The sequence below is a fragment of the Alternaria arbusti genome (assembly GCF_024043155.1).
Source record: "Alternaria arbusti strain BMP 1465 chromosome Unknown scaffold_1, whole genome shotgun sequence".
NCBI lineage: Eukaryota > Fungi > Ascomycota > Dothideomycetes > Pleosporales > Pleosporaceae > Alternaria > Alternaria arbusti.
Window position 1 is genome coordinate 475,620 of NW_026249941.1, and position 26,947 is coordinate 502,566.

Genomic DNA, 26,947 nt, shown 5'->3' on the forward strand with positions numbered 1-26,947 from the left:
GAGTGAAAGGCTTACGAATACCGCGATAAACGGGGTCACCGGGAGACTACTACGAGACTAGGCGGTAGTGAGAAGTGAGTCGATAGGAGCCTGGTTATGACGCGGGGGCAGCGAGGCGATACCCGACGGACAGTGTTTTAGGCAGTGGGCGCGACAAAGCGGATGGTTGGACTGTGAGTGAGACGGATATGGGGAAGCAGATGCACAGGGTGAGCCGGCCGTGGAAGAGGGGGACATGTTGTACCATGCCCTTTTACACTTTCAAGGTTGCTTCTAGGCGGCCGTTTGGCACTGGAACGCGGGCGGCGGGGCTTTCCAGGGTCACGATTTTGCCTGCCCTGCGACCGCACATCTCGCCGTGCATGGTGCCATAACTCCATAACTCCGGCGCGCCACTCGCTCTGCGCCGCAAAACTTGAGACGCCTTTTGCATCCGAAGACTCGCCAAATGGCAAGCGAAGTCTGCAACTGCGCAGAGAGAAGTGGGCAGCTCACGTGCGCGTGGGTGTGTCGGCATTTCCCCGACCCCACAGGTACCAACTCTGTTTTGCAATTAGGCGTGAGCCGTGGGATCCATATGCTGAACAATCCGTGTGCTTGGCTGTGAAGAGGAAGGGATTGCTTGTCTTGGTACTGAGTAGCCCTGGCCGTGACAGAAGGCGCTAAAGATGGCTAGAAATGGCCTGATTACTCGATGCGAAACCGCGGGAGCGACGTCGGAGGGCTGCGGCTAGCATAGCAGGAAGGAGCTAGATCTGTTCCCTTTGAAGCTGGCCTGGATTGCTAGATATTAGTAGAGAGTTGAACAAGACGTTGTGTAGTTAGTCCTCGACACCCCAATTGAAGCCATGCCGCGATGCTCTCATCTCAGCCTAGTCGGGCTGAATGGAATACCTCAATGGTCAGATAGGCTCCCTCACCTTGACAGATTTTTCACCGCAGTTATCGAACATAGGAAGAGAGAGTGCCAACTCATCGCCTCGGTGACCTCACCTCACTATTCTGCGGTGCTTCTGGCAGGCGCGGGCCAGCAGGTCGGAAGCGGCAACTGCGACTCGCTCTATCGATAACAACAGAGGCGCTAGGCAGGTCACGTAATTAGCTCCCTCTGGCATGCAGGTGGATATCGACGTCCAGTATTCGCCAGCGCCAGGACAGTATTACCATCTCTTTCTATTACCCATCGCACGGCCAGAGCAGCTCTCTCGTTTGCTTTGTTTGCTGAGACCCGCCACACTCGCCGCCGCTACCGGTCCCCGTGTGTTTGCACCTACCGCACTCGCTTGAGCACACGCCTAATGGCGCGTCCTTGATGGCCTCCAGAGGACCTCGTGAAAGGTAAATACCTTCCCACCCGACCCTTGGCTGCTGCAGCACTCTGCACCCCGCGGTTCAACACCACACGCTGCTGCGGTCCTCAACCAAGTCTCACTCTGCTCTGCCCCCACAGAAGTGCTGCACCCACCGGGGCCACAGTCTGCGCGCATCTCGATTTCACAAGCCTGTAGTCAGAATCTCATGTCGTCCAGAGTCACTCGCTCGCAAAGGCGCCAATCCGCCAACACCAACGACACCTCGCCGCCCGCTGCTCCCCCGACCGCAACGCAACCGCCGCCCGCCCCAGCGTCCCGCAAGCGGAAGACGTCAGCGCGCGACCCCAGCCCCGACCCAGCAGACAACCCAGAGTCTACTCCCAAACGCCGCGCTACCAAGACCAAGAAGGCCAAAGGCAAAGCCGCCATGTCTTCGTCTGGGTCTGTGCCAATTGCCCCAGCCGGCGAGCAAGCGCTGACCGAAGACAGCCCACCATCAGATCCTATCGACGAGAAGTCGACGCCACAGCCCTCGAAGCGATCCAAGAGCGGCCGCAAGACCAAGCCCTCAAACGCCGCGCCCGACGCCGATAGCCCCTCCACGTCCCGCCGAAGCTCGCGCAAATCGAACAAGGCCGAGGACGACACGACCATGGACGATGCTCCTGTAAACAAGCCCGAAGAGGAAACGCGCCAGTCTGGCGAAGACCATACCAGCGATGACGAGAACGGCGACGATCACGGAGAGCGATACGATGAGGAAGACGACGACGATGACGACGATCCCTTCACCAGCGGCTTCCTGGGACGCAACTCACACAGCCTGTCCGCGCTGAGGCAGCTCACCGGCATGATGGCAGGTACCACACAGCGTCTGCGGGGCATTCTGGACCAGCTGCGATCGCCAGACATGTCTATACAGCTGATTGCGCTGCAAGAGCTGTCCGAAGTGCTCCTCATCTCCACGGAAGACAACCTGGCCGGCCACTTTTCCCCCGATGCCTACGTCAAGGAACTGGTCAAGCTCATGCAGCCGAACGAGTTCACAATGGAAGAGAACCCGGAGCTTATGTTGCTCGCCTGCCGATGCTTGGCCAACCTGATGGAAGCCCTGCCTCAAGCCACCGCCAATGTCGTTTACGGTGGAGCCGTGCCCGTCCTTTGCTCCAAGCTGCTCGAGATCAACTTCATCGATCTGGCCGAACAGTGTCTGAGCACGCTGGAAAAGATTTCAGTTGAGTTTCCGGGAGTTATTGTACGGGAAGGCGGTCTTACAGCGTGCTTGACCTTCCTCGACTTCTTCGCCACAAGCACACAGCGTGTAGCCGTCACAACCGCAGCCAACTGCTGTCGGAACATCCCAGAGGATTCCTTCCCGGTCGTGCGCGATGTTATGCCTATCCTTGAGAATATTCTGAACAACAACGATCAAAAGGTTGTAGAGCAGGGCTGCATCTGTGTCTCTAGGATCGTCCAGAGCTTCCGGCAACAGGAGAGCAAGCTGGAGGAGCTGGTCAGCCCAGGTCTTCTCAAAGCTATCCTGCGACTTCTGCTCCCGGGCAGCACCAATCTCATTGGACCTAGCATCCACACTATGTTCCTGCAGGTTCTGGCGTACACCGCCAAGGCAAGCCCGCGTCTATCAGCTGAGCTGTTGAAGATGAACGTGGTCGATACTCTGTACCAGATCCTAACTGGTGTTTCACCTCCTAGTGGCACTGAGGACGTCGCAGCTAAAATTGACTCTGTCGTCATCATGCAAGCCTTGATTCACCGGCCCAAAGATCAGGTGTTCGAGACGTTGAATGTTATCTGCGAACTGCTGCCCGATGTCCCAACCGAGGGCCTGATGTACCTTGACGATCTCTTCGATGCCGGCTACCCAGGCGACGACCTTCTTCCACTCTCTTCCACTAACAAGAAGACCACCAATGAGAAACGCGTCGAGCTGTTGGAAGATTGCAAGGCAGAGGTTAAGCGCTTCGCCGTGATCCTTCTGCCTACTCTGACAGACGCTTACTCAAGTACTGTCAACCTCAGCGTACGCCAGAAAGTGCTTACCGCTCATCTCAAGATGTTGTCAAATCTGGACACCGATATCCTAGAGGAAGCTCTACGGCCGGTACCCTATGCTTCGCATCTAGCATCGATCTTTACGCAGCAGGACCACCCATCTTTGGTCACATACGCGTTACAGGCTGCCGAGCTATTGCTTAAGCGGCTGGAGCCCATCTACCGGTACCAATTCTATCGCGAAGGTGTCATATCCGAGATCTCACAGTTGGCGAACCGTCCCTGCAAATCTTTGGAAACCAAGGCCAAGGATCCCAAGTCAGCAGTAGAGACAGAGGCTGCAGCTGACTCAGGTGCTAGCACCGTCTCTACTGCCGAACAAGACGCTGAGCGGGAACCTGCCCAGTCGAGCGACGGTGTCGACGTGGAAATGCAGTCCGACGATGGCGAGGACGTGGATCCTGACGATGAACCAAATGAAAGCAGCCAGAACCGAGACGAGGACGATGAGTCGGATTCTTCGTCGTCCTCTGACCAGCGGGAGCCACTACCGATGCCCGACGTCGAAGACATCATCACGCTCCGTGCTAAGAAGTTCATCGACGTTCACGAGAAGGAATCTAATAATCCTATACGCGAAAAGGCGTCTGCGGTCCTGGAGGACTTGAAATCGCTTGCTGGTGAAATTAAGACGTGCGTTGCTGATGGTGCCACAAGGGACTGTATGAGCTTGTTCACTAGACTGGCATCTTACTTCGAAGGCGATGCGTTGGAAAGCATCACAAGCTACGAGCTCAAGACATCGAAGATTGTGGAAGTGCTCTTGGAGCTGTTCTCGATGTCTACGTCTGACAAGAAGGTCGACCCTAGGCCTATCTTCTTGGAAGCCTTCATGGGAGGTAGCGGCCAGAGCAAGATCAAGACCGCGAGCACTGCGTCTCCAGCTACGCCTTTCAGCGTATTGGTCCATAAGCTGCAAGATCTGCTGAGCAGGTCTGAACACTTCGACGTGATTACTGTTCATCAAAATATGTACGACAGCCGAGGAAGCGCAACTTCCATGCTGGCTAAGCAATTGAGGCTGAAGCTTGTCGCCGATGACGATTCAGGAATTCCTAAGACGTACCGCAATATCATGGTGTCTATTCACGCCATTGCTACATTCAAAGCCCTGGACGACTACCTTCGACCCCGCATCAGCCTGGCAGATAGGCCACGCCCGGCTAAGACTCGCGACCAGTTCCCATCTCGGGATCAATTTGAGGCCATGTATGCTCAAGCTGTTTCGGAAGGACGCGCGCCGCCACCACCCCACACCCCTTCAGATTCGTCACACCGGGCTTCAAAGAAGTCTTCGCGATCCAAGGCAGCCCCGACCGACGCATCCCAGCCAGGACCGAGCTCCGCCACACGAGAGAAGTCTCGTCGATCGAGTAGGCGTCAACAGGCGCAGCTTCCTCCACCCCCGCCACCACCTCCAGCCAAGCCTCACTCGAACAGCAGCCAAGATCAAGTTGAATGTGCTGACGAGGCGCAGCTCTCCGACCAAGATTCCATGGATGACGAGAGCGCCTTGAATGCCATCGTCGATGATCTTGAGGATGAGCTGGATGAGGATATGCCAGATCCATCGGCTGTCAGTGTCGAAGTCGCATCGACAGGGCAAGCCACGGCTCGTGAGGAGGACGGCACGCGGATTGCTACACCCGTACAAAACACACCGCTGGCAAAGCCACCTTCCGAAAACCGAACTCCAACGTCACGTCTATCTGCCTTATTACAGAGCTCGGCTGCCATGCGTCAGACTCTAGGTGGGGCGGGCGCTCTGTCATATGCTGGCGCTGTACAATCGACCCCTCAAGACTGGCATATCGAATTCAGCGTGAACGACCAGCCGCTCTCAAATGAGACAACAATCTACCGCGCTGTGCACTTTAGCCAGGCGCAACCAGCGGATGGATCACATCGCTCGGTTTGGAACGGTATTCATACTATCAAGTTCAAGCGGGTGCAGGGCCCTCCACCAAGCGAGCCTAGCTCCTTGACACCACCGCCAGAGTCGCGTTCGGACGTTTCGGGTATGCCGGCCTCACTTGATCAACACCCTGTGACATCTGGTATTTTGCGATTACTCAGCATACTTCACGGGCTGAACTCGCACCTTGACGACATCCTACTGGCGAATAAGGAACAGGTCAAACTGAATGCTGAGCCGCTTTCGCAATTCGTGAACACGAAGCTCACAGCCAAACTCAACCGTCAGTTAGAAGAGCCTCTCATTGTAGCTAGCAACTGCCTTCCTAGTTGGAGCGAGGATCTCGCTCGGTTCTATCCATTCCTTTTCCCGTTCGAGACACGCCACCTCTTCCTACAGTCTACCTCGTTCGGCTACTCTAGGTCGATGACGCGATGGCAGAACTCGCAGCCCACAAGCGACTCACGGGACAGCCGTCATAGGGATGAGCGGCCGTTCCTAGGTAGACTTCAACGCCAGAAGGTTCGCATTTCTAGGTCCCGAATCTTGGAGTCCGCCATGAAAGTCATGCAACTGTATGGTCATTCGGCTAGTGTCCTGGAGGTCGAGTACTTTGAGGAAGTTGGAACTGGTTTGGGACCGACGTTGGAATTCTACTCCACCGTATCCCGCGAGTTCTCAAAGAAGAAGCTGAAGCTTTGGCGAGAGAATGAGTCCAGCGATCAGGACGAATATGCTTTCGGCAAGCGAGGACTGTACCCCGCTCCCATGAGCACCGAAGAAGCAAGCACTGAGAATGGAGAGAAGCGTCTCGAGCTGTTCAAGATTCTGGGCAAATTCGTCGCTCGCTCTATGCTGGACTCTCGCATTATCGACGTGTCCTTCAACCCAACCTTCTTCCGCATCAGTGACGGTTCCAGCGCAGCAGTGGCACCATCTCTTGGAGCAATCAAGGCTGTCGATGAAGACCTGGCCAAGTCATTGGTTCTGCTCAAGCAATTTGCCGATGCAAAGAAGAAGGTTGACAATGACAATCTGAGCGCAGCCGCAAAAGCGGCGGCCCTGAACGACATTGTCATCCAGGATTGCCGGGTGGAAGACCTAGCTCTCGACTTCACACTTCCTGGTTATGGTTCGATCGAGCTTATTCCGAACGGTGCGGATACGTCCGTTACGATTGAGAACGTCGACACGTATGTAGAGAAGGTCATCGACTTCACCCTTGGCTCTGGTGTCCAGCGTCAGGCAGATGCCTTCCGTGCCGGCTTCACAGAGGTCTTCCCATACTCTGCTCTTAAGGCATTTACCCCAGATGAGTTGGTCATGTTATTCGGTCGGACCGATGAGGATTGGTCGCTTGAGAGTAAGTTTAAAACATCCACCACTTCAGTACCGTTACTAACCACGTCACAGCTCTTATGGATTCCATCAAAGCAGACCACGGCTACAATCTCGACAGCAAGAGCGTACGCAACTTGCTTGCCACCATGAGCGAGTTCGATGCGCAGGAGCGTAGGGACTTCTTGCAGTTCATCACCGGCAGCCCCAAGCTACCAATTGGAGGTAAGTTTTATCGTTCACTGTATACCAAACCCTGTTTACTAATACATCTCCAGGCTTCAAGGCTCTCACACCAATGTTCACGGTCGTTTGCAAGCCCAGCGAGCCACCCTACTCATCCGATGATTACCTCCCTTCCGTCATGACATGCGTCAACTACCTCAAGATGCCCGACTACAGCACCGTCGATATCCTACGGGAGAAGCTCAGCGTAGCCATCCGCGAAGGTCAAGGCGCCTTCCATCTTTCCTAGATTGTTCACCCGGTGGTGCAGTGAAGATGATTGAGTGAGTGGAGGACTGGCAGGAGAGAATATGGATACCCAGGGGTCTGTTTCCTTGTTGGGAGGCGTCAGACGCGTTATCCCACTCTCTATACGTGCTATAGATTCAACGCCTTTATTTAACGACACTATTTGTGTGGGCTTAGTATGCATTGCAAAGGTTCGGCTTCTGGGAAGCGGCGTTCTGAGTAAGGGACTTAGTAGTTAGTTTGCGCAATCCGATATCTTTTAGAATTGCACGAGAATCTATCGTGGTGCCTGTGATTTGTCCTAGTGCTGGTAACAAAGTCTGCCAATTGTCCGCTCTACTTACTATGGGCTGTGGAATCTCGCACTTCGAAGGCAGCAGATGTCTAGAGTAAATGAGAAGGCAAAAGACCTCGACGTTAACTGCTCACCGTCTTGATCACCATCGAAAGACTAAAACGATGATCAAAGATTGCCATCAAATCATCCGCTAAGAACACATACGTTCGCGTGAAATAAATTTTATTATCCGATAAATGATCGTGAGTCTCCAAGTCCTAATCCCAGTCATGTCCACATCTAAATCCAAATTCAATCTCGTCCCTATCATTACACATCCAGTCCAGGCTTGCCATACCGACAAACCATCTACTTATTCATTCATCCCTACACCATTGCTTTCTTGCATGTGCTAGATAGTCGCTGGAGCGATCTAGTCCTCCTCCTGAGAGTCAGCGAGAGCAGAGTCGGCGTTGCCAGACGAAGCGCCCTTGCCACCTGAGGCCTTTCCGTTGCCAGATGCAGATGCGGCGGAGGCGCCGTTAGAAGCGCTGTTTGCACCTGTGCCCTTGGTGCCAGATGTGCTAGTAGATCCAGACGCACCGGTAGAAGCACCGGTAGAGCCGGAAGAACCAGTAGCACCAGTAGCACCAGTAGCGCCAGAGGCACCGTTTCCAGTTGCTGCACCAGCTCCGGTAGCTGAACCGGCTGAGCCTGCGGCACCGGCACCTGTAGCTCCAGTTCCGGTAAGGCCAGCTCCTGCGGCGCCACCAGCAGTGGGGCTGTTTCCACCGGCAAGAGGACCGTTGGCACCGGCAGCGGGAGCAGCGCCACCGGCAGTGGGAGGAGTGGGAGGAGTAGCTCCGATGCCTGCGCCACCAGCGGTAGGGGGAGTAGGAGGAGTGGCTCCATTGGCAGGGGGAGCAGGGGGAGCGGCAATGCCACCAGAAGTGAGAGGTGCGGGAGGAGTCGCTCCGTTAGGACCAGGGGCGGCACCACCGGCAGTGGGAGGAGTGGGGGGAGTAGCTCCAGCTGCTCCAGTACCCGCGCCACCAGCGGTAGGAGGAGTTGGGGGAGTGGCGGCTCCGGCACCTTGTTGACCACGGCCTGCGCCTGATGTATGTCAGTGTCTACAATTGGAACCTTGTTGCTTGATATCACTTACCGGCTCCCTGTTGACCGTTGGCAGCTCCATTGCCTTGTCCCCTGCCAGCTCCAGCACCAGTTGCTCCAGTACCAGTAGCGCCGTTGGCAGTGGCTCCAGCACCAGCTGCTCCATTACCAGCTCCTTTGCTAGCGCCAGTACCAGTCGCTCCAGTACCAGTCGCTCCAGTACCAGTCGCTCCAGTACCAGTAGCTCCAGTTCCAGTGGCTCCGTTGGCAGTAGCTCCAGTGCCAGTGGCACCGTTGGCATTTGCTCCGGCACCAGCAGCTCCGTTCAAGTTGCCAGCTCCCTTGCCAGCCTTGCCAGTACCAGCGGCGGTAGCGCCTCCTGCCGCAGCAGTGCCGTTGTTTGCAGCGCCCTGGATTAAGTCAGCTTCGGGAATGTAGTCCAAGACGAGAGAGTACTTACGGTAAGAGTACCAGCACCAGCAGCACCAGCAGCACCAGCAGCACCAGCAGCACCAGCAGCACCAGCAGCTCCGGCACCCTTCTGGCCCTTCGCAGCGCTGGCGGCAGCACTAGTCGCAGGTGCCTTGGGGGTAGTAGCAGCGGCACCGCCCGCCTTTCCGCCAGCAGCTCCACCACCGATACCGAGACCGCTGAGAAGGTCGCCGATACCACCAGCACCGCCAGCGGCACCCGCCGCACCCTTTGCGCCGCCTGCGCCACCTGCACCGCCAGTCAAACCAGCGAGGAGCTGATCAAGTTGACGCTTGGCGAGACCAGGGAAAAGGGCAGCGAGACCTCCTGCACCTCCTGCGCCACCTGCACCACCTCCTAGAGCACCAAGTCCACCAAGGGCACCGAGACCGCCGGCTCCAGCTCCAGCTCCTGCGCCACCAGCTCCAGCACCAGTGAGAGCGCCGAGACCTCCAGCACCACCAGCCAAAGCACTCAGGCCTCCAGCACCACCGGCACCACCTCCCAGAGCACCGAGTCCACCAAGGGCACCAAGGCCTCCTGCTCCGGCACCTGCACCTGCCGCTCCACCGCCAAGGCCACCGAGGAGCGCGTCAAGTGTACGCTTGTTCTTAACCTTCTCGGAAGAGAGCTTGCGGACAGTAGCGACGTAGTGTGCAGGCATCCTCTGGCCACCAGTAGTGTCAACCCATCGCTTAGCCATAGCAGTGTGATCGCAAGGTTCCTGAGCCGGAGCCGCAACAGCGGTCGCCGCCAAGGAGGCGATAAGGATGGAGGAGTCGAACTTCATGTTGGCGGATAGAAAGGATGTGTAGGAGGATTAAAGATCAGCTGCCCGGCAGTGATGTAAGTAGAGAACGTGTAAAGATAAAAGCCGACTAGCAGCGATATATACAAGGAAGAATGATTGAATAGAAGTAGAGAAGAAGACTGAGTAAGCTGGATGAGTATCGAACTGATGAATAGTAATACTGCATGGAAAGACCTTCTCTATATATCATGCCCTCCATGGGGAACGGCCCGATGGGGTGGAGCATGTCCCGTATCAAACGGTGCATGCGTTCTAGCCTTTTCTTCGAACGTTTTGTCGATCGTCATGGTAGCTACGCTGTAGCATAGCGTGCGCGAAGACGCACATGCCTTTAGGCTGTTGTGCTGTTGCGCGGGCATGTGTCGTTTGGTACTGCAACGGGCGGAGGCGAAACACTGGTCGTGTAGCTGGTTCCGCATGCTATACGCAAAACATAATTGCTTGTTCGGTGGACGACTCGTAGCTTAGGCACGAAGTGTACCTTGGCGTCGCGTGCAATCGCTGGGGAAGCGCTTGACCTTGTAAATTCCTAATTCAAATCATATCGCGATGCCTTCCTCGCGCTGTCAGTAAGCCGTAATAGACGTGACAGCATATGATATCCAGATTTCTATTCTTTGTCAATCGTCGACGCGTCTTCCGAGTAATGGTGTCGCTGGTTCCGTCGCAGCACCCGTGAAACGACAGCTTGGCGCGTTAAGTGTCGGCTAAGTACGCGTGTTTTGGTTTCGAAACTAAGGCAGATCGTGAGTGCAGCCTTACGACTGGAACAGTGGATGTACGAGAGCGCCTTTGACAGGCCCCGGAGGTTTCGTGAGTGAACCTGGATTGAGGGTGAGTGATTAAGATGGGGGCCATGGATGGTGGGTGGGGTCCAGAGAAGCTTAAAACCTTAGCGCGCCGCTAGCCTTGGCTCTGAAAGACGGAAAGAGCGAACACTTAGGGCAGGATGTCTTGGATCCGTGTTTGATGATATCCAATCGCATCTCTTCTCTGTGATACGTTCCATAATGGCACTGTCGCTGTACATGCTCCAACATCCTGTGCGCCATACATCCCTGATATACCCCAAGATCTTGCCTAAACATCGAAGCTCACTATCTCCTCCTTGCCAGCCCTGTGACATACAGCTCACCAGGCTCTGCTTCTACTTTCCATCCTTCGTTGACTAACGTCTTCAAGACTGCAGGTCCCAGCTTTCCCCTTCCGCCCTCGCTGTGTCGGCCCAAACCTGTGATGATCCTGTATGCCTCGCCACCACCTCTGCGACCAGCACCGCTCCACTCGGGTATTCTGCGCTCGCCCAGACCGTTCCACCAAGCTTGTGTTCGTTGTTTGGCGATTCTCGTTGCGTCGGCGACAGTAACGCCATGGAGATCGAGGTATGTTGGACCAGATTGCGTGGAAACGAATGCGTCGGCTTCGGCTGCGTTCATCGCTTTCAGATTGGCGTTGAGGTCGCGACCTTCTTGTGCATAGTACGCGGCTGCTTGCCTCATGAGTGGCGTCGACTTGCCCTTGCGGTAGGCACCTGATGCTTTCCCGAATGCGTCGTTTCGTGCAGCAGCTGTGGACATTGCGTCGCGCGGTCGAACAGAAGGAGTCAAAGTAGGGAGTCTCGTAGCTTCGGAAGGGTCAGATAGATCGACAGGAGCATATCGTAAGTCGAGCTTGATACCACCCTTTCCACCTGTCTCGCTAGCAGGTTGTTGGGTAAGGGATTTCGCTAACTCTTGGGCTTTTATCGTCGAAGGAGCAGTAAGTCGCACTATGGCAAGGGCGTGCTCCAGATCCATAGATGGAAAGCCCTCATTTAGTGTGATCGCATCCTGTATCAGTGCAGCATCTGGTTCACCCTCTTTCTTGTGCGCTGCGATATCCTTCTTTACAATGGCCAGCACAGTCGCCGAAACGGACGTTCCATTCGCGTGGTAAAGCGACGACACCGTCTTCGCTGGAAGGCCTGTACGCGACGTTATAAAGTCTACATCTCGACTCGTGTTTTGCCAGCGATTGGTTGGCGCATCCGATTCGACGAGGTAGCTAGTACCCGCCTCCAAGGAAAGTCTCTGCTTCTTCTTGCTCTTAGCTTTCTTGCCCTTTTGCGGTACGAGATGGTCTTCTGAGAATGCATCAATACCCTTCGCGACTGGCCCTTCTCCAGTAGGGCTTTTCCTACTGTCATCGAAGAAGACTTGGTTCAACAGTTCATCCGTCGCTTTATCATAATCGTATCCGCACTTCTTCAGCGTGTACGTGACTTGCGCGAGCCGCAGACCTGGGAAAGTTTCGGCAAGCAACAGCTCTTTTGTGGAGACGTCCGACTGCTCAATGTCCTTGTAGTACCCATCCTCCAGGGACCCTTCTGAGCCACCCGACCGTCCGTTGACACTGAGTGTAGAGAACTCGTTCGAGAGCGTCGAGTGGTCCGTCGCTACCGTTTGCGTCGTCCACGAATCAGCATTGGAGTCGACATCGGTACTGTGTTTGTCTGGGCTGCCTTGAACTGCGCCTCCGCTGCTGCCAGAGGGGTCAAAATCGAGGGCTTCGGCGTCGGCCGTCAACTTCAGGGGTTCGAGTAGTTGTCTAGTAAGATCGATTGCGTTCGGTTCTCCTGCGAAATCCGAGTATATCGTGTAAAGAAGAGTGGGGTCTATCGTGGGGCAGTATTCCTGCTGCAAGTCGCATTCCCGTTAGCGACGTCGCACAAATGTCTACTCTCGCGCCGTTGCATACCTCGAGGAGACGGAGGTCTTCATCCATTTTGATTCTTGTAGTATTGACGTCTTCGTATGTGTCTATGCGGCGAGTGCATACTCAGACTGTATGTCGAGACTGTTGTAGTGTGTCGCACGATTATCTCCTATTAGAGACGTGTGCGTTTGAGATGACACGGCGTGGTGTGGTAGGTTGATTGTAGGATAGGCGGGCGCACAGGCAGAAGTGCGTGGGGTGTTGTGGCAGAGTCGGCGCGTAGTCGCGAAAACCATGGGTCGAGGGGAGACACAGCCGAGCTTGGCGATCAAGACACACCTCACCCTTGCTGCAGCATAGCGAATATCGTTCGACAGAAGAGATCCAGAGTTTGCAATGTTCGATTCCCAAGCTCACTGAATTCTTCGCGCTGGTCAGATGTCACACGTCATCTCGTCTTGGATCCAAATGCGCGTCATCTACCGACTGAATCGACGCTAATGCAAGCGCCACGAGGCTCAAGCGCGGGAGCCCTACCAAGCTCTCGACAACCTCAAGATCCGATAGATGAGCATCAAGCTGGACATTCTCTTTCGTCTTCTCTGAGCGGTTCTAGAGAGCGGTTTAGAGGGCCATCAGGAGGAGGCGGTGTTCGGCCTGAACAACGTCATACATGCTACACAAGAACAAGGACTGGCTCTACAGCAGGACACCTTTCAGTACTATCACCAAGTGTAAGACCTCATTCGATCTACCGTCTTCTCGTATCCTTCAATATCAAGCCCCGTCTTTCTGGATAGAGATATGCCGTAACTGCCGGTCTCGGAGAATTTGACTTGGCAGCATCGAGTGATCAGCCTCGCGTACCCGTTTTGGCCCCCAACAGCGCTGCGCCGCCATCACGTCCATGGCGGTGCACGAGATTTGTGCCTAGGCGTGCATGAGTTTCAGGCGACCTGTTGCATCCTTGCTATGAGTTTAAGTACACCTAAGGCCTCCCGGGCGTAATGACATTTCGCGAGTTTGATCCCCTCGCGTCCCTCATACTCGAAAACCGCATCTCCAATCCCGAATAACAATCAGACATCATGGCGCCCATCCAACGTCGCAACACCAATCTTTCGCTGCAAGGCACTGTAGCGGTCATAATTCTTGTTATTATGTTTGTTACAGGCATCTTCTGCACAGTCGTTTTTATGAAGATTTGTAGTAAACAGCGGAGGCGCGAAAGGGCTATGCGCAGGATGCAGGAACAGAACGCGCCGTATGTCGGGGTTCAGTATACTGCACCACCGGGCGCCCCAAGCAACGGAAGCGTGCTACCACCGTATGCAGGACAAGCGCATGTACCGACGGAGCTGCATGGAGACCAGTGCAAACACAATGGACCGCAGGAGTTGCAAGGAGAAGGGAGACCTGAATCTGCTCAGCCGCAGCAGATTGATGGGTATATGGCAGCAGTGAGTGCCATTATTGAAGCGAAGCATTGCGTTGGGGATAGAGAAGCTGATTTCCCATAGCCAACCGTTGACAATCGCGATCCTATCGAACTACCCGCGAACGCGATCGTGAATAATCACGGAAACAATGGAGCTGGAGGTTTTGCGATGGAAGAACCGCAACAAGAAAAAAAGACAGCGTTTGCGCGCATGCAAGCATTGTTCAAATGAAGACGTCAGGAGACCTTATAACGTAATAACGACCACCGGAATGATTCAAGGGCAAACGACAGATTCCAGGCAGCTATAACGACAGAGCTATCCACATGAGCTTGACGAGCGAATATTCTCTCCATAATAGGAGTAACAATGGGGAGACTACAACTCTGTCTCGCTTTCGCAGTGAGCGAGTCCGTCACCACGGCTTTGCGATTCGCGTATCCCTAGTCTTAATACACACCATCAAGGCTCCTTCACTGCGACTTCTTGATTAGCGCCTTGCCAGTCTATATATATATATATCGTCCACGACTACTGTACCTCGATCAATCCTACACCCCCGCTTGACAATCGATACAAGCTATCTTGATAACAATTAAGCTCGTATCAATCAATTGTACTACCCAAGACACATCAACACCTCAAGGACCGTCACCATGGACCTCATCGACGCCAGCAACGCCCCTGTACCCATCACCGTGGACCCCATCACCGGCAACACCATATCCGCCAACGAGACCGAAAACGCGATGGAGGACGCTCAGATGGCCGACCCCGAAGACCACACCAACGCAGCGGATGACGAAGCCGAGGACGAAGCCGAGGACTACTTCATCGACAACAGCCCCACATTCCACGACTTCACCACCCTCCCCCCAGACACCAAGGCCACAATCACCCGCCTTCTGGCGTCCGCGGGTGCCGCTTGGGAATTCCGCTCCATGGCTACCCCGTTCCCAGTCCAGTACCTCCCCGATCCAGACTGCCATAACTGGGGTCTAGCACTCATCTCCGCGCTCAGCCGTCTGGCGGATATGACACGCACTGGTTTCAAGTTGGAGGCCATCGCGTTCGTTATCAAGCACATGAAAGAGCGGAATGAAGTTCCTGGCAATACCGAGGATGCGGGTAAGATGGCTTCGAAACTTGAAAGATGATTGCGGTGCTAATGATGTGCTTGAAGATATTCCTGCTTCGGTGGTCATGGCGGGTGACTTTGTGATTCGGCTTGAGGACGTCAATTACAGCATCCGCAAGATGCGGAACAGGGTCAATAGCTACCGGCCTGCTCCACAAGGTCAAGGCCGAGGTCATGGACGTGGCGGCTACCGCGGTGGTCGAGGTCGTGGTCGAGGTCGTGGTGGTGGAGCGCGGGGACGAGGAGGTATGATGGGCTTCCACGGTTGAAGTGTTGTTGAGTGATTGAGTTCACCTGGCTGTTATCACGAGCTATGGAGGAATGTGACATAGATAGCCCTGGCGTGCTTCAAAGCCTTACTGGATGTACGTGGATACTTGAAGATGCATTGAATACCTCCACGCCTTGCTATGATGCGGAACTGTGTAAATTTCTGAGACGTGTTGACGACTACACATATACTACGCCAAACCCAAATCTACTCCTGCTATACCCACCGTATGCCGCAACCCGCCGAACCCGCACAATGATGAACAGCACCACTACCGCGCTCGCGCGCATAGCATCTCTACCAGTAACCCTACTCGGCTCTATTCCTCGGCCAAACATCTCCTACATCCCCGCCGCACATGTCAAGCTTAAAGCGCAACATATCGTAATGGTGTTCATTTGTGTATTACGACAGATCTGGCTGTACGTAGAGGGCTGGAGAGATAGCAGACGACGAAGGAACCAGGTTGATGAAGATAACGCGGAGGACAAAAGGCAAGCCAAGAGGCGCTCGAAGAAAAGGGGAGCGCTTGGGAAGGCGAGTAGAAATCCGGGTAATGGCCGGAGAGTGAAGATCGTTATGAAAGGGAGGTACACGCTGGTATTGCAGTAACGGACTGGTATAATATGGCGCATGAAGCCAAGTCTATATGCATTTCCAAGCTCTAAGACGTCGCCAGTGTAGTCTAATCAGGTTCGCAACACGTCATGTAAGCTCCGCTAGACGAGCAAGTGTTGCCCTTCACATAAAACGACGAGGACCTGAAATGCTCTCATCGTTATCTGACTCAATGTCCCTCTGCACCCTATAGCCTGCCTCGCCCTCCGATTCGCTCTCCGATTCGCTTTCCGATATCTGGGTCCTGGCATCTGGTTTTGCCCAGAATTTGCCTTGCGATCCGCTTTCCGATTCATTTTCTGATTCGTTTCCTGATTCGTTCTCTGATTCATTTTCTGATTCGGTATCCTCGTCCATAGCCCCAATGATGTCCAACTGTAGCCCGGCTGTCTTGCACGCGTTCTTGATTCCCCTCGATACTCCGTCTTCGCCCTCAACCACAACCAAAGTTTTCCAATTCCTAGCAACGATATCCTTCTGCTCGATGGTAGCCAGTAGAAGGTCTGTGACCTCGGCGTCGCTTCCTAGTTCATTGAAAAACTCGAGTGTGTCCATAACAGGCGGGAGACCAACGGAATGGAGACGCGGTTTCTTAGATGACTTTCCAAACAGCTGGTAATCCCAGTTCAGGCGCAATGTCTTGAGCGCTGCGAACTCGCGCATACGTAGCACCTTGCGCCCGGTAAGTGTTGGGTGATCGATCGTTATGCTCTTCAAGAACTCCGCTTGCGACTGAGCAGCCAGGATATAGTCCCCAACGTTATCAGAGCTTTCTTCCAGTTCTGGCTCCGGTTCTTCTGTTTGCGTCATGACAAACTCCTCCAGCGCCTCGGGCAATTCGAGGAGATCCCCAAGCGAGTCGTCGTTAATATCGCATTCGATCAAGTGAAGTTGTTTGAGCGCTGTCATGTGCGGCCGCTCGATGTGATCGAAGCCCTTCTCGTCTAGCTTAGCTCTGCGGATCGTCAAGGTTTCCAGCGTAGGATGGGCGAAGATATGTATGTTCTCGCGGAGGTCCCAGTAAGCATCATTAGCGCATTGGTAGAATAGTGAGCAGGACTTCAAGCATGCGAGATCGAAGGGTCCGTTGAACAAGGTACCGATACCGTGTAGGAGCACGTCTGGGACGGAAATGTCGAGCTTCTCCAAATTTGACATGATCGATAGCGTCCGTGAGAGGCTATCTGATCGCTTGGGATCCAGGTATGAACCGGCGACAGGTGCATCGAGCGCCAGCTGCGACAGCTCTGAAGACGGATAAGCCAGCTTGATTTCATGGATGGCTGAGCCACGGCGCGGGCGACGGCTTAATGACTCGCTGAATGTGAGGTGCAGCTCTGGAGTTTCGAACAGAATGCTCTTATATAAGACGGCGTCACTGAGGCGGTGGCATCGTTTGTTGACGCGCGATACGTTGCAGAGGTCGCGTCTGGAGAGGCAACCAACCGCCTCGAAGATGTGGAGCAGCAGCTCATCGGGCAGCGCACTCAGTCTGTCGCGTAGAACGATGTCGGTATTACTGTCTTTCTCCAACGGCATATCTGATACTAGTGTATCGATGCGAGAGAGAGGAGACGAGGAATCCATGCGCGAGGTACTTCGCAACCTTTGCTGCGAACACGTGGAGTTGGCCTGACTCGCTGCAGGTGGAATGCGGGGAAGCTTGTGGAGAGCCGCCGATCTTCAATCAAGGTACAATAGAACGATATAGAGGAAATGCTGCATAAGAGTAAAGTGTCAAAGTCGTTGTCGTAGACATTAGAAGACAATGTTGAAACACGCAAGTCTAAGAATGAAGGTACAGTGGTGATGCGTCCAGTGACGGGGCAGGAACAGCGATACGCGCACGGCCCGCCATGTGCGGCTGGTCCCATGACATCACCCAAAAAACCTCATCCCTCATCTGACGCTTGCATTCCCACAGATGACATCTCCATACGACTTGTATCGGCTTTCGGTTATATGCTGGCACGGGTCTACTCATGGAGCATGCATCTCCATCTTACACTGCCCAAACATATATCAAACCAGTAGTAGCAATTTTAGGCCAGGGGTGGACAGCCGCCGGCAGGTGGCGCACAACTGTATCGTGAACCTAGGCTCACAAGCAGACTTCGCGACTGGTGCTACGCTTTTCAAAGCCGCGGACAAAAAATAACGTAGATCTTTAAAATGATTTTTGAGTATGACATGGAACTCAGTCATTTCGACTCCGGCAGTGTTGCTCATCATGCCGCGTATTCGTTCGTCTGCGCCGCTCAGTTGATTATAATTAAGATTCGCATCGATCAGACATATGATGAAAATTACGTGCATTTAATGAGGATTCGTCTGTGCTAATAAACATATGTTTCGCACAAAGGAGCTTGCGTTAGCACTGTGGGACGAAAAACACGCTGAACAAAGAAGTGTTGATGTATTGGGTTAAGGTGCTTGGCCACCGGCGCGAAAACATCACAAGAAACCGTAAGGACTTGGAAATGTCGATTGTTGCCATGGCTTTGCTTTTCGATCCTATATATACCTTCTTAAAGATGGTGATTTGGATTGCTGAAGTCTTGACTGGCTCGCCTCTCACTGCGTAGAATAGTGGTACCGGCGAATGGCGACCATAGAAGGATTTAATGTGAGCTACGTTCTGAGTAGACAATTATCAGACATCTGGTTGGTCTCTTATTCGTGCTCTAGTTATATATTTGCATAACCGAAGTTGAAAGTTCTCGCTACCACCATCTTATCTGATTCTTAAAATTTGGAGTCCACACTCAGTTATGCAACACTTCCACACAGCACATCTACCAACTCCATTTTCATGCCAACATCTAGACAGACGTTTCAGCCTACTCAGAACTCTGGAGCCTTCTCTTCACTATTTCGGTCAAAACCACCGCCCTTCTTTTACGTCACAGTACCCAGGCAGCCCCCCTGCATCACATTCACCCTTGGCAGTGTGCTAGACTATCGTGATACAGCACGAGCCTACCCCCAGCACTAAGCCTTTATAAATACGTAGGGAATCTGCCGAAGAGAAACGAATTACTGTTGAGAAAAAGTCTCAACTTTCAGAGAAGTTCATCAGCGAGACTGAGCAGTCGACCACCCCTTTTTCCTACCAGATCATACGTGTAAGTCTTTGAAGCCCGGTTTAATAAACAAGACTGACTGACATGACTAGCTCTTGAGATCGACAAAGATGTCCGACTCAAGCTATTCCCGCTCCCCCAGCCGCGACTCCAACGACTCCTCCTCCCCTCCTCCTCTCTCCACAAATGCGCAGCTCGAGCTTGCCCTCGCCACCAAATCCAGCCGCGCAGTCCTCGCGCACTGCCTCGGCCTCTCAAGCCTCGACGGCGTGCCCCCCTCCGCCAAGAACATGATCGTCGTCAACTTTGACACTGAGAACTGGGAGTGCAAACAGAGCGCGCTGACCGAGATCGGCGCGTCCACGTTTGACTCTCGCGACATGCGCGCACTGGCAGGTCCGGGTATGCATGGTGAGGACCTGCTGAAGCAGGTGTACTTCTACCATGCGCGTATTCTCGAAAATGCGCACTTGTTGAACTTGAAGTGGTGTCCTGGAGATCCTGAAGCGTAAGTACCATTTCTTTCTTCCTATTGCAAAGGACTTCGGCTAACTGTAACGCAGCAACCGCTTCGGTAGCACCCGTTTCCTGACCAAGTCCGAGGCTAAGGAAATGCTTACCGCAATGTTCCAGTGGCCCGTCGATGACACAGATGCTTCGAAGGGCTTCTGTCCTGTTGTTGTCATGGGCCATGCTCTTTCAGGCGATATGTCTATGTTGAACTCAACGCTGGGCTTCAACGCCATGGCTCTGGGTACTGTTGTCAAGATCATCGACACCCAGTATCTAGCCAAGGAGTGCGGCTACGATTCATGGGGCGGCAACAAGATCGGGCTTAGTACCCTCGTCGGCATGTGCGGCTTTGCTTATCGGAATGCTCATACCGCTAGCAACGACGCCGCTATGACGCTCATTGCTGCTGTCCAGATGGTGCTTCCCTCCGAGTTCAAGACCGAAGACGGTGGCCATCTACAAGAGGTTGTCGATACCATCGAAGTGCTTAGTCAGCAGCAAGCGTGGGGCTGGGGCAGTGACCTCTTTTGTCTCCGCTGTGGCAAGTATGGCCATACCAAGAGGAATTATCAAGGCAAGCTTTGCTACGCAAAGGTCAAGTGTAACCACTGCGCCTCTTCCCAGTCAGACAAGCGCAAGCAGGCCAAGGGCACTCATATGACTGAGCGTTGCATCTCGTATGCTATGAAAGGTCCTGAGGTCTCCTCGATCGAGAAAGTCGCTAACGCGGTGGCTGCGCTTGATCTTGCAGAGTTCTAGAGGTGTAAGTAGTGTGTCAGACTGAGAAGGTATGGCACCCTGTGACGACCGCATCTCTTGGCGTATCTCCACACTGTGTGTAGGATACCTCGTACTTCGACCTTCTGAAATTTGCCTGGGCGTTTTTGAGGATGGCCGATGTTGTTCCAAGTAGCGATAGAATCATCTACAGGTGGTCCAAAAATGCAAAAATCATGTAAAAATCGTGCAAATGACCGTCTTTTTCAACATTGCGATATGACGTTAATGACCCATCGCAACGAGCGACTCACAACTTCCGAAATCCATATGTACCCATGCAATCAGGTCCTCTCGCGAAAGAGAAGTATCATCAGCAAAAGAGTTTGCGATACGACGTTGTCACGTGCGATTGGCGTGGGATATCGAAGCGGTGCAATACCGCAAATCTTAGCTCGTAGAGAAGACATATCGGTGTGTAGGCGTAGCTATAGGAAGCACGAGATTGGCTGATTTAGCGACCGTGGCTGTCGTACCCTGGATAGCTTTTTTGTAGACTAAGTCTCTTAATCCGCTCTAGTGGACATAGCCATGGGAGATTGAGCCATGGGAGATTGATATTGAAACCATGATCCGCTACTTCATGCGAACTGAGGCCATACTGTATAAATATGCAGCCATTGCCGACAACATTGCCTTCTATAGATTGCGAGCATATCCTCAACAACTTTCCTCCAAGATTTCCCTCCTCTTTCACTTTCACCACCGCCCCTCCACGACGACCCTGTTTGCGCGGCGGGGGCGGGCCAAGGTTCAAGATCGCTCACGCTCACTGATCAGCTCAATGAAATACGTGCTCACCTTGGCCTAGTGACCGTTCACACCTATACATTCGGCGTTTCTCGTACCTACCCCTCTGGTCTCCGCCGCACTCTCTACTTGTCTTTTCGCAACTAGAACCCGCGACTACATTCAACCCGAACGACATCGTCGACTTGAGATCGCTCACTCGCACGACATACTACGCAAGGTAAGTTCTGACTGTACGAAGTACATATGACACATATACTGACTCCGTACCTCTGCAGACAGCGGACTCGCCCACCGCCATGGGATACTCACCACATCCCAGTACTCTACCTCTCTTAAGCGACACCGCTATGTCCCAGAACTCCCAAAGTGGACCGGTCCCCGTCACCGCGGCCCAACCCGCAAGTACTCAACCTGATGCTCAAGATCCCGCGGTCGCCGCGGTCGCCGCGGTCGCATCCAGCTTCAACGCAGTCAGTATAACTGATACACCTGATACTCGAGACCCCAGGATCATCGCGCTCGAGGCCCGCTTCAAAGAAGCAAGCGACCTTGAAGTGTGGGAGCACTGCGTCGGCGGCAGGCGCGTCAAGAACATCCCCGACGAGGCCGACGACCTCGCCAACCATGTCATCGTCATCTGTATTGACTGTGAGCACTGGTCGAACAATACCGACGAGACCACCGAGGTCGGTATCGCTACCTTCGGTCGTCAGGATGTATTGCCCATCGTGGCCACTGGAGACTTCGGTGATCATGGGGAGAACCTGATGAAGAAAGTCCGCTTCTACCTCCTACGCACCATCGAGACGTCCCATCTCCCGAACCAGAATCCGGCATCGCGGGGAGTCGAAGGCAACCGCTTCGGTCAAGGCCGGTTCGTCACCTTCGCCGAGGCGCGTCAGATCCTGACCGACCTCTTTGTACAACCTATCAGTGACGTCCCCCGCCTCAAGGGTTACTTCCCCGACCTCAAGGGTAACTTCCCCATCGTCGTTCTCGGCCACGACGTCGGACACGATCTGAATAACCTCAAGTCCAAGGCTATTGCTTTCGACATGGAGCCAATCGGTACCGTGGTCCGCTACATCGACACCCAGCTGCTGGTTCGTGACAAAGGTTACTGGATGATGCCGAGGAACGAGCAGGTTGGTCTCAGGCGCATGGTCGAAGAGCTCTCCTTCGAGCATCGTGATTCCCACACGGCGGCAAACGACGCCGCTCGCACCTTGATCTCCGCATTCCAAATCGTTCTGGGCGGACACAAGTGCAAGAAGTTCGCACACAAGAGTATGAAGCAAGTGGCCGAGGATCTGGAGCGCCATAGTGTGGCGAACTTCGATGATAGCCTCGGTGGCGTTGAGAAGTACTGCTTCAAGTGCGGCACTATTGGCCACATGAAGCCAGATTGCACCGCCACAGACCTTCGTTGTGATGAGTGCGAGGAGAACAAGTGCAATATCGAGCCAGGCAAGGAACACGTCACCGAGCATTGCATCTGTGTAGCCAACAAGAAGGCCCTCATCCGGCGCGAGAAGGACGCTATTGCTCGGGCCCTCAAGAAACCAAAGACCAAGAATCCGCCTCGTGGGGGGTTCTACTCCAACTGGGGTCGTCCCATGTCACGTCGTGGTTCCACTCGTCCATCTGGTCCTACCATGAACTATGACGGTCTCCGACAGTACTTCGACTCTGCTGGTGGACATGGCTCCGCCCCGCCAGGCCCGGGAGGACACCCTTCAGTCAGGGGTTTTGGCGGACATCTCGGCCAAGGCGGCTATGGCAACGTTTCGTTCGGTCGTGGTCGTGGTGGATACCCTCCACGTGGAGGGCACGGAGGATACAACCAAGGTTGAGATCGCAGAAGGACTGCACAGGTGTTTCGGCGTTAGATTGGCGGCGCTTTGAACAGGCCGGGAGGTGACTAGTTGCTTTTGGAAGTTCAGATGACGGCTGAAAACGCCTTGAAGATACCTTGGGTCTAGCATAGATGCAAACAATATAGGATGAATGTACACTCTGCCGAATACGGTGTTGGTTGCGAGAAGTGTGATGCGCGGCTGACTAAGCCAGAGCAGCAGGCAGCTGCGTCATCGGCGGGCTGTAAGCAGCAACCCTGCCGTGTAGCCGTCAACAACTTCGACCATGATAACGATAATCCCCCCGCCATGCCTTTCGATGGGGTGCGGTTGAATTCCTGATAGCTAATATCCTGTCGCACAGTCGCCATGATCGAAAACACGCTCCCCAAGTACCTGCTCATCAGGACGTGCATCCTCGGATTCCGCGCTATCACGCCCTTCAGCATCTTCTGGGTCTCCTTCAGCATCGCAGAGCCCCCGCACTCGGCCTTCCGTCGCTTCCTCCTCACGTGGAGCATCATCGAGACTGCCTTCTGGCTGCTTGTCTACCTGCCCCGCAAGCGCGCGCTTCAAGCCTCTGCGCAACACCCGCCGCCCCTCGAGAAGGAGGAGAGGAAGGAGCTTTTCTGGCGATGCTGGGATAAGATCCCTCACCCCGAGTACTACATCAGCAGGTGGTTTCTGGGCGCGAGACCGGGCGAGATACGACGCGAGAATGTGCGCGAGTTCTTCGCGTGGGCGCTGCTGAACCGCGGCACGGAGAGCGACGAGGAGCGGAGGAAGAGGCGGCAGGCGCACCCGGAAGAAACCAACGCTGAAGATGACGAACTGAACGAGTACGCGGATGGCATAGAGACGATGCTTGGGAGGAAGCTGGCGCCTGGTATGGGCAGCGCAAAGAGCTTGCGCCTGACTATCGACCAAGTCAACATGGCCCATCGGCCGTTTCTGTGGTATATGGTATGTCTGCTGGTCTCGACATTATATGGGATACTGACGGCGACAGATCGTGATGCTAGTCGATACCCTTACCGCCGCTCGTCTGCGCTACTACGGCTTCATGCTCTTCCGCACCCACCTTCGCTCCTCGCTGGCCATCTTCCCACCGCGGCTCGCCAATTTCACTACGCGCAACATCTCATCTGCGCCTGATCTGAGTTACTGGTACCGACCACACACCTCGAAGACGCGACTACCCATTCTCTTCATACACGGCATCGGCATCGGCCTGCACCCATACGTCGAGTTCTTGAACGAGATAAACAAGCACGATCCGCTTGCGGTACAAGATGGTCAGGTTGGTATTCTTGCTGTGGAAATCATGCCTGTCAGCTTCCGCATCACTGGGGCGATTCCAGACAAAGACGACATTTGTCGCCAGATCAACATGATCCTGGAACGCCATGCTTTCGACAAAGTCGTACTCGCAAGTCACTCTTACGGCTCCGTCATCTCTACTCACCTTCTTCGGGACCCCATCACCGCTGCCAAAATCGGCCCGATGGTCTTCATCGACCCTGTTACATTCCTGTTACATCTTCCCGACGTGGCGTACAATTTTACCGCGCGTCGACCGAAAGGCGCAAACGAGCACCAACTCTATTACTTCGCTTCTACCGACATGATGGTTGCGCAGACCCTGGCGCGCCAATTCTTCTGGGCACAGAACATACTGTGGAAGGAGGACCTCAAAGACCGGGACGTGACTGTCAGCCTCGGAGGCAGGGATTTGATAGTTGACACCGAGACCATCGGGAAGTACCTTAATGGTGCTGACCTCAAGGGCGAGGACAGGACCTGGAAGGACTCCGAGTGGAGAGGTCACGGTACAGAGACGATTTGGTGGCCTACTGCAGACCACGCACAGGTGTTTGAGAGGCAAGACGGTAGGACGAGATTGGTGCATGTCCTCAGAGAGTACGTGAAGCGTAAAGCGGAGGAGGAAGAGGTAGAAGAGTTTCCCGGGCAATAATTCATATCCTCGTACCTGCATCCAGGGTCTTGCCACTTTGTCGCACCATCCATGTACATCAACGTCAGCTTCATCGGAAGTTTAACGTACGTTTGGTTGATGCAGACTACGGGAAGCCGTAGTTCATTTTGCGGGGGTCCGTCCGGACGGGCCTGAAGCAACTGGCGAGCCGGCCCCGCCGATCCCGAAACGGTAGTATATACAACGCTTGTATGCGCGACGACGACATGCAAATAGTCCGCAGCCTACCTTCAAGATACTGTTACATATTACCTCGAACAAATTGTTTCTATCATGCCTAACGGAAACTGGATCCTGGGCGACCTCTTCACCAAGGAATACGGACATCGCGGCAGCATTCAGAAACTCTGGGAACAACGATGGAAATTTCCCTGCACCAAAGGCGTTTACCCTTTCCACGATGGCAAGTTTGAAGATTTCGAACCAATCTTCAAGCATCTCATCGACAACAACATCAACGATCCTTACGACGATGCATACACAAATGCATTTTTGCCAACCGCACAACGCCTGGCGAAGGAAGCCAAAGACATGGAAAACAAGGACAAAGAGGCAGCGAAGAAGCTATACCTCAACGCAAACGCCGTATACAGATTAGCACGATTCCCCTACATCGGCACCGAGCTCAAGAAGAAGGTTTTCGAAGAGCAAAAGGAAGTCTACTTCCGCGGCGCACAACTATGGGACATTCCCCTCGAAGAAGTCGTGATACCCCACAAACAAGCCTCCAACGGCGACGGCACCTCAATACCCCTCTACATCCGCAAGCCCACCGGCTCCGGCCCCTTCCCCACCGTCCTCCTCATCACCGGCCTAGACGGCCACCGCCCCGACAACACAGAACGCACACAAGAGCACTTGAACCGCGGTTGGGCAACCGTAATCTGCGACATACCCGGCACAACCGTTGACTGCCCTGCTAACAAGCGCGACCCGCTCTCGCCGGACCGGCTCTTCACCAGCATCCTAGACTGGATCCGCGAAACGCCTTATCTGAACGAAAAGAAGGTCATCGCCTGGGGTCTCTCAGCCGGCGGCTACTACGCCATCCGCCTCGCGCACACACACCGCACCCAACTCCTCGGCAGCGTCGGCCACGGCGCCGGAACCCACCACTACATCGGTTCGGAATGGCTCTCGCAGATTTCCAAACACGAATACCCGTTCGGTCTCGAGGAAGCGTATATCCAGAAATACGGCTATTCGTCCTTTGACGAGATGAAAGAGAAGTGCCAAGACGAGTTTTCGCTCGTGAGTGGGAAGGGAGAGGGTGTGGCTGTTGTAGGGCAGGGTATGAGCAGCTGTAGGTTGTTGCTTGTGAATGGCGTGTTGGATGGGTGTATGCCCGTGGAGGATAGTATGTTGCTGGCGGAGTATGGGAGTCCGAAGGAGATGCGGTTTATGCAGGGGAGGTTGCATATGGGATATCCGGAGGCGAATGGCACGGTTTATCCGTGGATGGAGGGGATTATGGGCGGTGTTTAGGTGGGATGATTGGTGGGTGGGAGCGGTATGTTGAGGATGGTCGATCTGGTTGATCAGAGTTTCCGACATATTGGAGCTTTGTCAACGGCACGCTATATATATCGAGACATGTGCAAAATTCCGCTACCCGCTTGCGTTCGGTTAAGACGAAAAAGGGCTGCAATTCAGGGCGCCTGGTACAGTGACAAGGATCTCTTAGTCTTCTGACGCTTGGTTTCAATCACCATCAGAATACATGCAGCTATCCTACGACCCTACTGCGTAAACTCTCGCATACAGCGCCACAATCTTTATAGCGCTAAGAGTACAAGAGTTGCCAACTAGGATACTAGTGTCCCTCACCCCTTCAGGTAGTAGAAAGGAACATGTTGCCCAGTCCCCCCATCGATCCGAGCAGGATCAAAGCAACCCTCAGGGACATCTCGCATTACTACTTCGTAAGTGTCTACATCTGCACCGTCCTCACTCCAGGGATCGCGACTAATGCCTACTTGCCAAGTCTGCTATTGTGGGTATTCGTCCAAAGCCTCATGCAAGAA

At 54.1% G+C, this 26,947-nt stretch overlaps 8 protein-coding genes across 8 annotated transcripts; 5 read left to right on the plus strand and 3 right to left on the minus strand.

The window, feature by feature from the left end:
- Nucleotides 1-1,518: 1,518 nt before the first annotated feature.
- Nucleotides 1,519-7,114, plus strand: J4E86_000185 (uncharacterized protein; the record flags this gene model as incomplete). The annotated part of the gene is made up of 3 exons (XM_051440761.1): nucleotides 1,519-6,664; nucleotides 6,715-6,864; nucleotides 6,918-7,114. 3 exons carry the CDS (start codon nucleotides 1,519-1,521, stop codon nucleotides 7,112-7,114), a joined length of 5,493 nt encoding a protein of 1,830 aa, XP_051306932.1.
- A 709-nt stretch (nucleotides 7,115-7,823) lies between these two features.
- J4E86_000186 (uncharacterized protein) lies at nucleotides 7,824-9,764 on the minus strand (the record flags this gene model as incomplete). The annotated part of the gene is made up of 3 exons (XM_051440762.1): nucleotides 7,824-8,503; nucleotides 8,556-8,913; nucleotides 8,964-9,764. 3 exons carry the CDS (start codon nucleotides 9,762-9,764, stop codon nucleotides 7,824-7,826), a joined length of 1,839 nt encoding a protein of 612 aa, XP_051306933.1.
- Nucleotides 9,765-10,882: 1,118 nt separating this feature from the next.
- Nucleotides 10,883-12,548, minus strand: J4E86_000187 (uncharacterized protein; the record flags this gene model as incomplete). The annotated part of the gene is made up of 2 exons (XM_051440763.1): nucleotides 10,883-12,460; nucleotides 12,522-12,548. 2 exons carry the CDS (start codon nucleotides 12,546-12,548, stop codon nucleotides 10,883-10,885), a joined length of 1,605 nt encoding a protein of 534 aa, XP_051306934.1.
- Nucleotides 12,549-14,574: 2,026 nt separating this feature from the next.
- J4E86_000188 (uncharacterized protein) lies at nucleotides 14,575-15,308 on the plus strand (the record flags this gene model as incomplete). Its single annotated transcript, XM_051440764.1, has 2 exons — nucleotides 14,575-15,046; nucleotides 15,187-15,308. 2 exons carry the CDS (start codon nucleotides 14,575-14,577, stop codon nucleotides 15,306-15,308), a joined length of 594 nt encoding a protein of 197 aa, XP_051306935.1.
- A 760-nt stretch (nucleotides 15,309-16,068) lies between these two features.
- On the minus strand, nucleotides 16,069-17,532 carry J4E86_000189 (uncharacterized protein; the record flags this gene model as incomplete). Its single annotated transcript, XM_051440765.1, has 1 exon — nucleotides 16,069-17,532. One exon carries the CDS (start codon nucleotides 17,530-17,532, stop codon nucleotides 16,069-16,071), a length of 1,464 nt encoding a protein of 487 aa, XP_051306936.1.
- Nucleotides 17,533-19,138: 1,606 nt separating this feature from the next.
- J4E86_000190 (uncharacterized protein) lies at nucleotides 19,139-20,300 on the plus strand (the record flags this gene model as incomplete). Its single annotated transcript, XM_051440766.1, has 2 exons — nucleotides 19,139-19,536; nucleotides 19,592-20,300. 2 exons carry the CDS (start codon nucleotides 19,139-19,141, stop codon nucleotides 20,298-20,300), a joined length of 1,107 nt encoding a protein of 368 aa, XP_051306937.1.
- Nucleotides 20,301-20,886: 586 nt separating this feature from the next.
- Nucleotides 20,887-22,924, plus strand: J4E86_000191 (uncharacterized protein; the record flags this gene model as incomplete). Its single annotated transcript, XM_051440767.1, has 3 exons — nucleotides 20,887-20,921; nucleotides 21,216-21,288; nucleotides 21,347-22,924. 3 exons carry the CDS (start codon nucleotides 20,887-20,889, stop codon nucleotides 22,922-22,924), a joined length of 1,686 nt encoding a protein of 561 aa, XP_051306938.1.
- Nucleotides 22,925-23,296: 372 nt separating this feature from the next.
- On the plus strand, nucleotides 23,297-26,408 carry J4E86_000192 (uncharacterized protein; the record flags this gene model as incomplete). The annotated part of the gene is made up of 3 exons (XM_051440768.1): nucleotides 23,297-23,890; nucleotides 23,937-24,878; nucleotides 25,140-26,408. The coding sequence occupies 3 exons, from the start codon at nucleotides 23,297-23,299 to the stop codon at nucleotides 26,406-26,408; spliced, it is 2,805 nt and encodes a 934-aa protein (XP_051306939.1).
- Between the last annotated feature and the right edge of the window lie 539 nt (nucleotides 26,409-26,947).